Source organism: Lissotriton helveticus, chromosome 10, assembly GCF_964261635.1.
Source record: "Lissotriton helveticus chromosome 10, aLisHel1.1, whole genome shotgun sequence".
Taxonomy (NCBI): domain Eukaryota; kingdom Metazoa; phylum Chordata; class Amphibia; order Caudata; family Salamandridae; genus Lissotriton; species Lissotriton helveticus.
The window spans coordinates 1,909,306-1,924,058 of record NC_136071.1 but is presented as its reverse complement, the minus strand read 5'-3'; the positions used below and the strand labels follow the sequence as shown (position 1 = coordinate 1,924,058).

Genomic DNA, 14,753 nt, shown 5'->3' with positions numbered 1-14,753 from the left:
CACTGTCTGTACTCTGAAACCACCCAGCACAGTCTCCTCCTAGGACAGTGTGGGCCTCTTTCACCCGAATATGATGTTCCTGCCTGTATCCCACAATGCTTATACAATTCTACGTGGCCCGCCCACAAAAAACAAGAGTCCGTTCACTCAATGATGAATCACACCAATCTGTGTTTCTCCTATCTTTATTTCCTTATTTGATTTCTGCAGTAGCCCGGCTCTCTGCTGGTTGCCGCACCATATATTGATATCATTCCTGGCTTCAGATAAGTGCGGTATCGTTTCCTAGATCCTTGTGTGAATCATTTGCTGTATCCCACAATGCATTGCTAGCTCTCTACTTTTCATGATTCTGTTCAGGACTCCCTTTCATTCCTTATAGATAGTCCTAGGCTTTCTTTCAGAAAAGAGGCCACTCTGGGTTTGCTCCCGTCCTCTTGACGGAACTCAGTTTTTCTCTTATCCCTTAGCCAAGAACTGGGGTTGCTGTTTTCCCTGTGAAAGAGCCCAGGCATAGATTCCCCCCCCCCCCCCCCCCCAATGAAATAGCCCTGGCAGAGATCTCCCCAACCCCCAATGAACCAGACCAGGCAAAGATATTTCACCCATGCAAACAGCTGTTGGTTTCTCCTGTCCCCAAGAGACCGCCCAGGTTTGCTCTCCTGTGGTTGCCCCGGTCTCATGAGGCAGCATCTTTTGGTTGTCCCTGTCCCCAAGAGACAGCCAGGTTTCGCTCTCTTAGCTATGTAAAGAGAGCCCAGGGTTCACTCTCTAACCTGTGCAAAGCGCCTGGGGTTTATCGCGTGGACATTGGAGGGCCCAGCCTGTGCCCCCGCTCCACAGTAATCATTTCCTGCTTTTGAAAGCTTTTGCTCTCTGCCTCTAGGTGGCTGTATAATGATGGCCTGCTGCCTGAAGACACCTACATTGTTGGCTACGCCAGGTCAAAGATCACAGTAGAGGACATCCGGAAGCAAAGCCAGCCCAATTTCAAGGTATTGTGTGTAAAAGATGGATGAGATGCTAGGAGGGGCTGGAGGAGGTGAGAGCAGCAGCATGGAAGCCTGAGCTGAGGGGCGTCGTAGAGCTGGGGGGTCGGTATGGAAGGGTTAAGAAGGGTAGGATGGAAGGTACGGTGAGGCTGGCCGCTCTCCAGGGCTGCTCTGAGAGGCTGGCCGCTCTCCAGGGCTGCTCTGAGAGGCTGGCCGCTCTCCGGGGCTGCTCTGAGAGGCTGGCCGCTCTCCGGGGCTGCTCTGAGAGGCTGGCCGCTCTCCGGGGCTGCTCTGAGAGGCTGGCCGCTCTCCGGGGCTGCTCTGAGAGGCTGGCCGCTCTCCGGGGCTGCTCTGAGAGGCTGGCCGCTCTCCGGGGCTGCTCTGAGAGGCTGGCCGCTCTCCGGGGCTGCTCTGAGAGGCTGGCCGCTCTCCGGGGCTGCTCTGAGAGGCTGGCCGCTCTCCGGGGCTGCTCTGAGAGGCTGGCCGCTCTCCGGGGCTGCTCTGAGAGGCTGGCCGCTCTCCGGGGCTGCTCTGAGAGGCTGGCCGCTCTCCGGGGCTGCTCTGAGAGGCTGGCCGCTCTCCGGGGCTGCTCTGAGAGGCTGGCCGCTCTCCGGGGCTGCTCTGAGAGGCTGGCCGCTCTCCGGGGCTGCTCTGAGAGGCTGGCCGCTCTCCGGGGCTGCTCTGAGAGGCTGGCCGCTCTCCGGGGCTGCTCTGAGAGGCTGGCCGGTCTCCGGAGCTGCTCTGAGAGGCTGGCCGGTCTCCGGAGCTGCTCTGAGAGGCTGGCCGGTCTCCGGAGCTGCTCTGAGAGGCTCACCGGTCTCCAGGGCTGCTCTGAGAGGCTCGCCGGTCTCCAGGGCTGCTCTGAGAGGCTGGCCGGTCTGCTGAGCTGCTCTGAGCGGCTTGCCGGAACCCTGTCGGAGCAGCCTGGAGTTCCTTTATGTCGCAACCGTGGTTAACCAGTTCTGTTACCAGATTACATCCCCAGTGTATTCTTTACGCACCAGCGTTTGGATAAAGCCTTAAGATGATGCTCTGTGGCCGGTGCCATCCTAGGGGCATGCTTCGCTCGACAGACCTGGTGTTCTTGACCTGAAACTCTGGGTGTTTAAAAGATCCAGGATTTTGGTTCTTTCATTTGGTGAGAAATTAAAGAAAATTCATCTCTAACAATTGTAAGAATTGCTCCATGGTCCTTAAATTAGATTTTTTTCTTCTGGCATCAATAATCCCACATAAGACCTGAAGAAGAGCCAGCAGCGAAACACGTGTCGTCTGTGGGACGACATCAGCTATATTTTTACAAATTCAGGATTATGCTGTTGGAGTGAGATACATTGAGAAAGGAAATCTTTACAATAGACGTATAAAGTATATTATGGTTTATATCTTTTTTTTTTTTCTCTTTGTGATGCTAATAAAAGAAATGTTCATAAATATTTCCTAATTTGGATTTGGGACTCTTTTACTGATTGAATAGATACATTGCCTAAGACTTTCATTAGAAGCGTAGTGTTTAGATCCGATAGATTACTGATCCCTTAGATTGAGTTGCACGGGGCCAGTCAGATCTGGAATCTATGTTTTTGTGTTTCATAGAAATCCTGTTATGCTTATGTGATAATCCTGGACTCTAAATTATAAAGATTATGCATTTTCTCATGTACACTCTGGTCTGAGTAATGTATGTTCTCAAATGTCGTTGAAGAGTCTATGCTGATTGGTCGGTAGGTAGTCATTTAGAACTTTCTGCTGTATTGTGCTGAGGGTGGCTGCCAGGTGGTATCTGTGGGGAAGAGTTGAGCCTTGCGGCTCGGACATTTGTTTGGGTGGTGGGTGGGTACTGTGAGCCACAAGAACAGCAGTTGTGACGGTCACGTGTACTGCGTCTGCAATGCTGTACTTATTCTGTTCACACATTCAGGGCTCTAACATGGTGTCTTGCGCAGTGCCCAATTCAGGGCTCCTAGAAGGGTGTTTTATGCAGTGCCAAATTTAGGGCTCTAAGAGGGTGTGTTATGCAATACCCTGTTTGGGGCTGTGAGAGGGTGTGTTATGCAATGCCCATTTTGGGGCTGTCAGAGGGTGTCTTCTGCAGGGCCTAGTTTGGATGCATTAAGAGTGTCTTGTGCAGTGCATAATTTGGGGCTGTCATAGTGTCTTGTGCATTGCCCAGTTTGGGGTTGTCAGAGGGTGGTTTCTGCAGTCCCTCGTTTGGGTGCACTAAGTTTTTTGTGTAGGGCCTAGTTTGGGGCTGCCAGAGGGTGTCTTATGCGTTGCCTAGTTTGGGGCTGTCATAGGGTGGCTTGTGCAGTGCCTAGTTTGGGGCTGTCAGAGGGTGTCTTATGGTTGCCTAGTTTGGGGCTGTTTCCGGGTGTCTTATTCAGTGCCCCAGTTCCAGGGTGTCTTCTGCCCTGCTGCAGTTCAGGGCCCTGAGCAGGCGTTCAAGTTCAAAAATGTGTATAGCGCGCTACTCACCCAGAGGGTCTCAAGGCGCTTGAGGGGGGGGGGGTACTTTACTTATCGAATATCCAAGTTTTTAGTTGCTTTCTCAAGGAGGGGTGGTTCTGTGTAAGTCGGAGGTGGGTGGGGAGAGAATTCCAGGTTTTGGCCGCTAAGTAGGAGAAAAGGATCTTCCCCCCCCATGGTGGATCTATGGATGCGCGGAATTGCGTCGAGGGCTTGATTGGACGATCGTAGTTAGCGGGTGGGGGTGTAAAAGGACAGGCGCGTGTTGAGGCATTCGGGTCCTAGGTCGTAGAGGGCTTTGTGTGCGTGGGTGAGGAGACGGAACGTTATTCTCTTGTTGACGGGAGCCAGTGGAGGTCTTTCAGGTGGCCGGAAATGTGAGTGTGACGGGGGATGTCCAATATGAGTCTGGCTGAGGCGTTTTGGATGCGTTGGAGTTTTTTCTGTAATTTGGCTGTGGTTCCGGCGTAAAGGGTGTTTCCGTAATCCAGTCAGCTTGTGACCAGTGCGTGGGTGACCGTTTTTCTTGTTTCGGTGGGGATCCAACGGAAGTTTTTTTTGAGCTTGCGAAGGATGTTGAAGCATGATGATGAGACTGCGTTGACTTGTCTGGTCATCGAGAGGGAGGAGTCCAGGATGAAGCCTAGGTTACGTGCGTGGTCCGTTGGTATGGGTGCGGTTCCCAGGGCCGGTGGCCACCATGAGTCGTCCCAAGCAGAGGGGGATGAGCCTAAGATGAGGACTTCCGTTTTGTCCGAGTTCAGTTTTAAACGGCTGTTTTTCATCCACTCGGCTACATCTTTCATTCCTTCGTGTAAGTTGGTTTTAGCGGTGTTTGGGTCTTTGGTGAGGGAGAGGATCAGCTGGGTGTCGTCTGCGTAGGAGGTGATGTTGTGTTGGCACGCGATGGATGCGAGGGGATTCATGTATACGTTGAAGAGGGTGGGACTGAGTGATGATCCTTGTGGTACGCCGCAGATGACTTCGGTGGCCTCTGATCTAAAAGGGGGAGGCGAACTCTCTGGGTTCTTCCGGTGAGGAACGAGATGATCCAGTCCAATGCTTTTCCTTGTATTCCGACGTTACTGAGGCGTTGTATGAGGGTGCTATGACCTCTGGCTTCTCGGTGGGTTTCTGATGTGGGATCCAGTGGCCTCTGGGAGGCCTTGTTGGCTGTGCCACTGACTCTGCATTTGTTTTTCTTGCTTCTGTTTCCTCTTCAGGCCACCGCTGCGGATCAGCAGAAACTTGAGAAGTTCTTTGCCCGAAACTCTTATATCTCTGGCCAGTACAACGATCGGACGTCCTTTGAGAAGCTCAACACCCACATCAGTTCTCTGCCCAACGGCAAGATTGCGAACCGCCTCTTCTACCTCGCCCTGCCTCCCAGTGTCTACGAGGATGTGACCAGGAACATCCGGCTGACCTGCATGAGCACCGAGTGAGAGCCGCTGCTGTGGTTGAGAGGGGAGGAGCTGCCTGGGAGGGCCTGAGGGTCTCTAGACAATCATGAGGGCATTAAAGGGTCTCTAGACCATCATGAGGGCATTAAAGGGTCTCTAGACCATCATGACGGCAATAAAGGGTCTCAAGACAATCATGAGGGCATTAAAGGGTCTCCAGACCATCATGAGGGCATTAAAGGGTCTCCAGACCATCATGAGGGCATTAAAGGGTCTCTAGACTATCAGGAGGGCATGAAAGGGTCTCTAGACCATCATGAGGGCATTAAAGGGTCTCTAGACCATCATGAGGGCATTAAAGGGTCTCTAGACAATCATGAGGGCATTAAAGGGTCTCTAGACCATCATGACGGCAATAAAGGGTCTCAAGACAATCATGAGGGCATTAAAGGGTCTCCAGACCGTCATGAGGGCATTAAAGGGTCTCCAGACCATCATGAGGGCATTAAAGGGTCTCTAGACTATCAGGAGGGCATGAAAGGGTCTCTAGACCATCATGAGGGCATTAAAGGGTCTCTAGACCATCATGAGGGCATTAAAGGGTCTCTAGACAATCATGAGGGCATTAAAGGGTCTCTAGACCATCATGAGGGCATTAAAGGGTCTCTAGACCATCATGAGGGCATTAAAGGGTCTCTAGACCATCATGAGGGCATTAAAGGGTCTCCAGACACTCACGAGGGCATTAAAGGGTCTCCAGACCATCATGGGGGCATTAAAGGGTCTCCAGACCATCATGGGGGCATTAAAGGGTCTCTAGACCATCATGGGGGCATTAAAGGGTCTCTAGACCATCATGAGGGCATTAAAGGGTCTCTAGACCATCACGAGGGCATTAGAGGGTCTCTAGACCATCACGAGGGCATTAGAGGGTCTCTAGACCATCACGAGGGCATTAAAGGGTCTCTAGACCATCATGAGGGCATTAAAGGGTCTCTAGACCATCACGAGGGCATTAAAGGGTCTCTAGACCATCACGAGGGCATTAAAGGGTCTCTAGACCATCACGAGAGCATTAAAGGGTCTCTAGACCATCACGAGGGCATTAAAGGGTCTCTAGACCATCACGAGGGCATTAAAGGGTCTCTAGACCATCACGAGGGCATTAAAGGGTCTCTAGACCGTCCTGAGGGCATTAAAGGGTCTCCAGACAGTCCTGAGGGCATTAAAGGGTCTCCAGACAGTCCTGAGGGCATTAAAGGGTCTCCAGACCATCCTGAGGGCATTAAAGGGTCTCCAGACCATCCTGAGGGCATTAAAGGGTCTCTAGACCATCCTGAGGGCATTAAAGGGTCTCCAGACCATCCTGAGGGCATTAAAGGGTCTCTAGACAATCATGAGGGCATTAGAGGGTCTCCAGACCATCATGAGGGCATTAAAGGGTCTCCAGACCATCATGAGGGCATTAAAGGGTCTCTAGACAATCCTGAGGGCACGAAAGGGTCTCTAGACCATCCTGAGGGCATTAAAGGGTCTTTAGACAATCATGAGGGCATTAGAGGGTCTCCAGACCATCATGAGGGCATTAAAGGGTCTCCAGACCATCATGAGGGCATTAAAGGGTCTCTAGACAATCATGAGGGCATTAAAGGGTCTCTAGACCATCCTGAGGGCATTAAAGGGTCTCTAGACAATCATGAGGGCATTAGAGGGTCTCCAGACCATCATGAGGGCATTAAAGGGTCTCTAGACAATCATGAGGGCATGAAAGGGTCTCTAGACCATCCTGAGGGCATTAGAGGGTCTCTAGACAATCATGAGGGCATTAGAGGGTCTCCAGACCATCATGAGGGCATTAAAGGGTCTCCAGACCATCATGAGGGCATTAAAGGGTCTCTAGACCATCATGAGGGCATTAAAGGGTCTCTAGACCATCCTGAGGGCATTAAAGGGTCTCCAGACAATCATTGGGGCATTAAAGGGTCTCTAGACAGTCCTGAGGGCATTAAAGGGTCTCTAGACCATCATGAGGGCATTAAAGGGTCTCTAGACCATCATGAGGGCATTAAAGGGTCTCTAGACCATCATGAGGGCATTAAAGGGTCTCTAGACAATCATGAGGGAAGGAAAGGGTCTCTAGACAATCATGAGGGGACTGAGGGGCTTCAGGGCTGTGAGGGTTCTTGTAAGACGCCCAGGAGGACAGGGTAAGACCTGCTCCTTCTGTTTGTGGGGCTCATAGCTGGTCCTGAGGGTCTCTCGTCACTACTAAGGGGACTGAGGTGTTTCTGGGCTGGTTGAAGGAGATCTGAGGGCTGCTGTGAGGCGTCCATGAGCAGAGTGAGCTCTGCTGATTCTGCGTGAGGGACTCTGAGCTGTCTGGCAGTGCCCGACGGCTCTCGGGGCTTGTTGTGAGGCCTCCAGAGCACAGGATGTAACATCAGAGATGTTGGTGTCTTCCTCTCTGGTGTCTTCCTTTCTGTTGGTGTCTTCCTCAACCCTGGTCCTTATTCTTCTCTTTCTTGGGTTTCTCTACAGAGGATGGAACCGGGTCATTGTGGAGAAGCCCTTCGGGAAGGATCTGGACAGTTCCAACAAGCTGTCCAATCACATCTCATCGCTCTTCAAAGAGGAGCAGATCTACCGCATCGATCACTACCTGGGGAAAGAGATGGTGCAGAACCTCATGGTGCTGAGGTGAGTCCCTCATGACCCTTCTTGTGTGTCCCTCACCACCCTCTTGTGTGTCCCTCTCGCCCCTCATTGTGGTGATTTGAACCCTCTGTTTCTTGTAGTTCTCTGGTGTTCTCTCGCATGTTGTGTTCCCCACATGGTGTTTCTAAGGTCACAGCGTGTCCCTGTGTGACGCTTGTGTGGCTGTGGTGATCTTTGTATCCTTCTTGGTGCTGCAGTAAGCGCTGTGTGTCGAGCCCTGTCTTCCTTCATGATGTTGCAGTGAGCCCTGTGTGAAGCGTGCGAGGCTCTCTTGCTTATCACCCCCTTGTCTCTTGCTTCTCGCCCCCTGCTCTCTCGCTTCTCGCCCCCTGCTCCCTCGCTTCTCGCCCCCTGCTCCCTCGCTTCTCGCCCCCTGCTCCCTCGCGTCTCGCCCCCTGCTCCCTCGCGTCTCGCCCCCTGCTCCCTCGCGTCTCGCCCCCTGCTCCCTCGCGTCTCGCCCCCTGCTCCCTCGCGTCTCGCCCCCTGCTCCCTCGCGTCTCGCCCCCTGCTCCCTCGCGTCTCGCCCCCTGCTCCCTCGCGTCTCGCCCCCTGCTCCCTCGCGTCTCGCCCCCTGCTCCCTCGCGTCTCGCCCCCTGCTCCCTCGCGTCTCGCCCCCTGCTCCCTCGCGTCTCGCCCCCTGCTCCCTCGCGTCTCGCCCCCTGCTCCCTCGCGTCTCGCCCCCTGCTCTCTCGCGTCTCGCCCCCTGCTCTCTCGCGTCTCGCCCCCTGCTCTCTCGCGTCTCGCCCCCTGCTCTCTCGCGTCTCGCCCCCTGCTCTCTCGCGTCTCGCCCCCTGCTCTCTCGCGTCTCGCCCCCTGCGCTCTCGCGTCTCACCCCCTGCTCTCTCCCCAGGTTTGGTAACCGCATCTTTGGCCCCATCTGGAATCGAGACAACATTGGGTGTGTGGTGCTGACCTTCAAGGAGCCCTTTGGAACTGAAGGTCGCGGGGGTTACTTCGACGAGTTTGGGATCATTCGGTAAGTACAAAACTAAGGCCTGTTTGAGGTTTTGTAGGGGGCCCCATGGTTTCTTCAACTTTGCTTAGCCTATATAATCCGCTGGCATTGTTTTCTCTAAACCCCTTTCCTTCCTGAAGTATCCACGAAGGCTGCACCATGCTGTACTGTATCGGGGAGCACAGACCCCTCCTTTATACACATGGTATAGTCCTCCTGTATGGTGTGTGCCAGAGCCCTGGGCACTGCTTAGGGGTCCACTTAAAATTCTTGGGGGTGCCTTGGTTTTCTCCAGGTTTAAAGTATCCAAGACCATCATAAGTCGCTGTGCTGGTGACCCGAAGTGCAGCGACCCACACTTGTCCGCCATCTTCAAACTTAAGTTTCCCTTAATTATTTTTGAAAAAGTAACTATATAGCAAACATTCCATTTTTAAATGCCATCTCTCTCAAGAAGAAACGTTATACAAAAGGCTAAACATAAAATACTGCAACCTTGATGTACAAAAAGATTCTTATTTATTCATAAATTTTTAGTTAAGTGATTGCATCAAGTAATCTTATATCATTAAGTACATTCATTTACAATATTTGGGAACGATTTAAGTGAGAATAAATTCATAATATACAATGCAATTTACAAAACAGAACAACAGAAAAACAGAAACATAATATACAACAAGTCACACTGGACCGGTCAAAATTCTATAGTAATGGGCAAAGCGGTTGGTTGAGACTACGCGCGTTTCGGCAAGTTGCCTTCATCAGGTGACCGTCATTCGCACAACAGACTGGACAAAACACAGGACAAATAACTGTCAAGCTGATAGGGATCAAAAGTTATAGATCTGTTCGAGATCGTTTCTCACTTTGGTTGGTAGTTGATCCTTCAAATCAATGGTATTGTCTTGATTGCGTAGTTAATCTTGTGTTCCGAACAAATAACATATTTGCTCGTCGGGTTCTTCAACTCGCTTCCATGGCCTACGGGCCACACCCGGTCGGGCCTCTTCTACTTTTACAGAATTTTCGGAGCGTGAGCTGCTGATGGAACACACTCCATTCCATTTCTGTCCGAATTGCTGCTCCAAATACCCTCAAACCGACCAACGTTCAGTTTGCCATTTATTGCCTCTCGCCCGATCATCGAGAGGATACCTGTGAGATCGACGGGCCTGTCGTCAAATGCTTTGCAGACAAGCAGATGACTCATCGGAAATCTTTAGTTGACTGGAGGAAGAAGAATAAGAAGAGGCAGCAGCCCAAGGGAAATCCCTGTCCATCCATGATTCCGACTCTGGTACAGACATAGAACAAGATTCAGCCAGTCACAAGTCCGCTCAGAAACATCGGACCATGAGTGCAACTGCCGCGATCAAAAATCAAAAAAACTGTTCCATCCGAAAAAACTGCTCACGGTTCGCCACTTCAGAAAAGACATACAGATTTGGAACCCCACCCTCTGGCTTGGCTGCGAAATCTCGTCCTACAGCAGGGGCCTCCACTCCCTCAAAGTCCGATTCGGCTCCTCACTGAACTTCCACTTTGGTTCTGAAAGGCAAAAGTCATGGTGCTTTGGGTCCGACCACATCGGCACCGAAACATTTTTCGGGTCCAAAATGTTACACATTCGGACCAAAAACGTCACTCAAACCAATCCTCGATGTTACGCAGTAATTGCTTGTTCCGAGGCAAAGAATATTGCTAATTCAACCTGGAATTTACACGATAATTCTTCAGCCGGCAAAGCCTCAGTCCTTCAAAAGACAATTTGCTTTTGAAGAGGCTATAGACATTCCTGTGCAACCTTTCAAAAGAAGAAAAAGGATATTGCTACTAGCCCTTTACACATTCCCATGCCTACGTCAATAAACCCACCAATACCACTCCCAGCAACCACTCCACCACCTGATTCAATTTTTTGTGGATGAGAGGCAACATAAATTAGATTAAGTTATAAAAGCAAAATCAGATTAACAGTGAGTCTTGTGTTGGTATTCTTCTTTTATTTTCAGTCGTGTTGTTGGTATGCACAGAAATAGAATCAGCCAACGCGTTTCGCCCAGAGAATGGGCTTCTTCAGGGCTGTAAATATTGTGTATATATCAGTATTTTAAATCAAAGAACATACCAGAATTCCACAGAAAGGTTGCTCCGATAGTTTAAGAAAGGCGAAGAGAGAGAGAAGAAAATGGAAAGAGTGGTGATTGTATTTAGAGTGGTGGCGGGGAAAGAGTTGGTGCAAGTGACCTGGAGAGAGAGTTTGAGCAACAGGCACTCTCTGCCGTTTTCCACAGTGCGGTATGGTGGCGCTCGCTCAACTGCTTTACTTTAGGAAACATGCGCGTTTACGTAGCTCTGCCGTATACTATACTGCGAGCTACCCCCTATGCTCACCTTCGATCTCACTCCAGATATATATGGCACTCTCTAACGTGGTATGACGGCACTCGCTGAACTTTTTCAATCAGTGTAACATGGATTCTCATCCACAAAAAATTGCTATATTTTCCATGATCTACTGGCAGCAGGTCGTTTGAGGTGGGCAATATACGATAATAATCCCGTGACTTGTCCTGGTGGTGCTGTCTGCTAGAACCCAGCTGCTTGCTCCCACAAGAATTTCACTACCTGATTCACCACAAGATTCTGAAGCAGGCAACATGTCCCCTCATTCACCCATCATAGGTGAGCATGATATCATGCCAGAGGACACATATCCTGGGGATGCTTATGACGGAGCGTCACGGGGGCATACAGACCCGCACCTTCACCCCACACGTCCATGAGCACCGGATGTTGCCTCTGCCTACCAAGATCTAATAGACAGAGCTGCAGCTTTTCATAACGTGCCTTTACATAAAGATCCTATGGAAGATGACTTCCTTTCGGAACACTATCCACTGCTCAAAGGGGGTCACAATGTTTACCACTCCTTAAAGGAGTGCTACGTCATGCAGGCGACATTTTTAAGGCCCCTGTAAAGACACAAATCAGAACACCACGAGTGGATAAAATATATAAGGCTGTACCATCTGATCCTCTGTACTTTAGGGGACAATTAACACCGGACTCGCTGGTAGTGGCTAATACACGCAAAAGAGCAAACTCCAAAACAACTGAGGTGACACCTCCCGCAGAATGGAGTAAAAAATGATTGACGCCTCAGGTAAAAGGATAGCAGCACAGTCTGCTAGTCAGTGGCGTATTGCCAACGTGCGGCTCTTTTAACTCATTACGACGGGACTCTTTGGGATGAAATGGAGGAGTTCATTCAACATCTCCAGAAGAATACAAGAACAAGCATTTACAATGCAATGGTTTTGCCTTTGTTAAAGTTAGAGCTATTGGCATTGCTCTTGACATTATTTTTATTTATGTGTTTTTTTTAAAACATAAATAAATGGCATTGTCATTTACAATGCCAATAGCTTAAATCGCTCGCAAATGCATGACCTCTTGCATTTTACACCCACACACAGAGTCTGAATCTGCACTCTGAATCTGCACTCTGAATCTGCACTCTGAATCTGCACTCTGAATCTGCACTCTGAATCTGCACTACAGGCTTTGCCAATGCTTCTTTGGTGACACAACCCTAGTATAATGGACTAGCTGTAACCTTCATGCCATGCTTAGTCTACCTGTTGAAGAAGGGCACGAATACTCTTAGAAACCAATAATTTCATACTTAAAAGCGACCATTTCCTCATCTGTCATATAAAATTGTTATTGCGCATGTATTTTTGTGCAGTATAAAACAGTCTGTTCATTGCCAGCGCTTGTGGATGCGTGTGAGCAGACCTGGAAATAAAACTCCTCCCAATAGCCCAAGGTCTAGTAAAATGTTACCAGCGCAAGTTGAATTCTGACTGCAATCAATTATCTTCACAGGGATTGTTATGCGTGAAAAATTGGGAGCCGCCCAATGTTTAGGGCATAATTCAGAGCTATGTGGTAATGTTCAAGTGCATGTTTTCCCACTTTAAAGCAACCAGTTAAACTCCATCCTGCCTTGTCCCACACTTTGAAGTGTGGGTTCCTAGAAATACTGGTGGCCAAGCTTTACTTGCACCCTGAATGCGCGTAACACTATCCCGCAGAGCCGAGCAGGTGTTAAGAGTTTATACGCTTGTAGAAATAATGCGCTTAGAAGCACCTGTGGAAAATGTAACATTGACTGAATGCTGATTCAGACGCTCTCCGTCCTCGTACAGAAAATTGTTATTGCGCATGTATTTTTGTGCAGTATAAAACAGTCTGTTCTTCGAGAGGGACGGGGGGAGGGGGGCGGGAGAGGACACGGACGACGGGAGACACCGGAGCAGGAAGGCGGGTGCCGGCAATGCCTGCTGTTTATCGAGAGGGACGGGGGGAGGGGGGCGGGAGAGGACACGGACGGCGGGAGACACCGGAGCAGGAAGGCGGGTGCCGGCAATGCCGGAACAGATTCGGGGGCGTTCCCGGCTTTTGGCTGACGTCGCGTGACGTAGCCAAAAGCCAAAAATTCTCGGGAACGCCCCCGAATCTGGTCCGGCATTGACGGACAGGCCCGTCTTCCAATGGCTAGCCTCCATTTATGGAGCTAGCCAATGAAAGACGGAGGCCGTTCCTGTCTCCCGTATACAAGGTTTTCGCCTGCGCGAAAAAGATGCGCAGAAGCGCATCTTTTCGCCAGGCAAAACCTAAAAAAAGAGGTGGGGGACACTGTCACCGGAAGTGACGTCACAACAGGAAATGACGTCACGAAAGGTGGCTGGCCCCATCGGGCTCATTGCCTCCCCTCGCTTACCCCTTAGATGCGATTGCATTTGAGAAGTCAGCGCGTGATCAGCGTGCTCGTGAGCTCCGATCTCGATCCAGAGAGGCTTAATAGTGAAGCCCAGCTGTTTGTCAGGGGGGACGGCGTCCACCCAGTAAAGTAAGTGGGGGGACGCCGTCCACCCGCGTGGTACCCTGACTCGAGCCATATACATACATCTGAGCATAGGCGTATAGGTTCCAATCCATATACATACATCTGAGCATAGGCGTATAGGTTCCAATCCATATACATACATCTGAGCATAGGCGTATAGGTACCAATCCATATACATACATCTGAGCATAGGCGTATAGGTTCCAATCCATATACATACATCTGAGCATAGGCGTATAGGTTCCAATCCATATACATACATCTGAGCATAGGCGTATAGGTACCAATCCATATACATACATCTGAGCATAGGCGTATAGGTTCCAATCCATATACATACATCTGAGCATAGGCGTATAGGTACCAATCCATATACATACATCTGTGCAGAGGAGTATATGCACCAATATAAATATATGACCTTTTGAAGATGTCACTAGTCAAGAAAATTAAAAGAATACAATGACAGTGAGATAGATTAATTTGCACAGGATCACATAACTGGGGAAACAGAGGAGCTGTGATTGGAACTCCAGCTTCTTATACATATAGACGACTATCTAACCTCTGGGTTCAGATGCATTTGATTTTGAATACGCTGTGCGCATTGCAAGAATAAACAACTTAAAACCCCACGTTATGCCCCAGCAGTGCGCTTCATTCTGTGAGTAATAAGTGTAGTTATTACAGAGTAGTTCTAACCAGACGCATACAGCGCTCAGCATGCCTGGCATGTATAGCGCTGCTCTGTTTGTTTCATATTTACAATGTTTTACGTGCTTCCGGGGAAGCATCTCTTGACACTCTTTCGCTTGCGTCTCTGATGAAAAGCGGCTGCTTTGTATTCTGCATGTTTTCATAAACAACTGCACAAAACTCCCCGTAAAAAGACAAACTCGTCCCGGCTAATGAGCTGATGGTATCTGCGGAGAGCGCGCGCAGCTCTCAGCAGCCGGCAGAAAATTGTTTTATGTCAAGGACCGGATTGAGAACAAGTTTAGCGTCCATAGTCCGCACAAAACAACCCCCACCTATCACAAAAACAGGAAAGATAAAACATATTATCAAAAGTCCAACCACAGAATATTGCTGTACAAGTGCACACACTTGCTGTGTCTATTACAATAACTGCACAGACCCCCTACAATGACAGGGGTGATTTGTTTAACACTCCCACCCACAGCCCTGTAATAAACTGGTACATAATTCGAAATCGAACCCAAAATGTTTCACGAGAACCTATTTGAAAGCAGCTGTTTATTCCGTAAAGTGCGGGGCTCGTGTTGTTTCTGGGCACAGGCCTG

At 49.9% G+C, this 14,753-nt stretch overlaps 1 protein-coding gene across 4 annotated transcripts in view; it reads left to right on the top strand.

The window, feature by feature from the left end:
- The window catches only part of G6PD (glucose-6-phosphate dehydrogenase), a 125,413-nt gene that overhangs the window by 67,440 nt on the left and 43,220 nt on the right, over positions 1 to 14,753 (top strand). For all 4 annotated transcript variants that reach the window (XR_013602033.1, XM_078664501.1, XM_078664503.1 and 1 more), the window contains exons 4-7: positions 887 to 995; positions 4,682 to 4,899; positions 7,400 to 7,558; positions 8,427 to 8,552. Coding sequence is in view for 3 of the 4 variants with exons in the window: in XM_078664501.1 (XP_078520627.1) it covers positions 887 to 995; positions 4,682 to 4,899; positions 7,400 to 7,558; positions 8,427 to 8,552 (612 nt within the window). In the remaining variant the exon portion in view is untranslated. The remainder of the gene's footprint in view (positions 1 to 886; positions 996 to 4,681; positions 4,900 to 7,399; positions 7,559 to 8,426; positions 8,553 to 14,753) is intronic.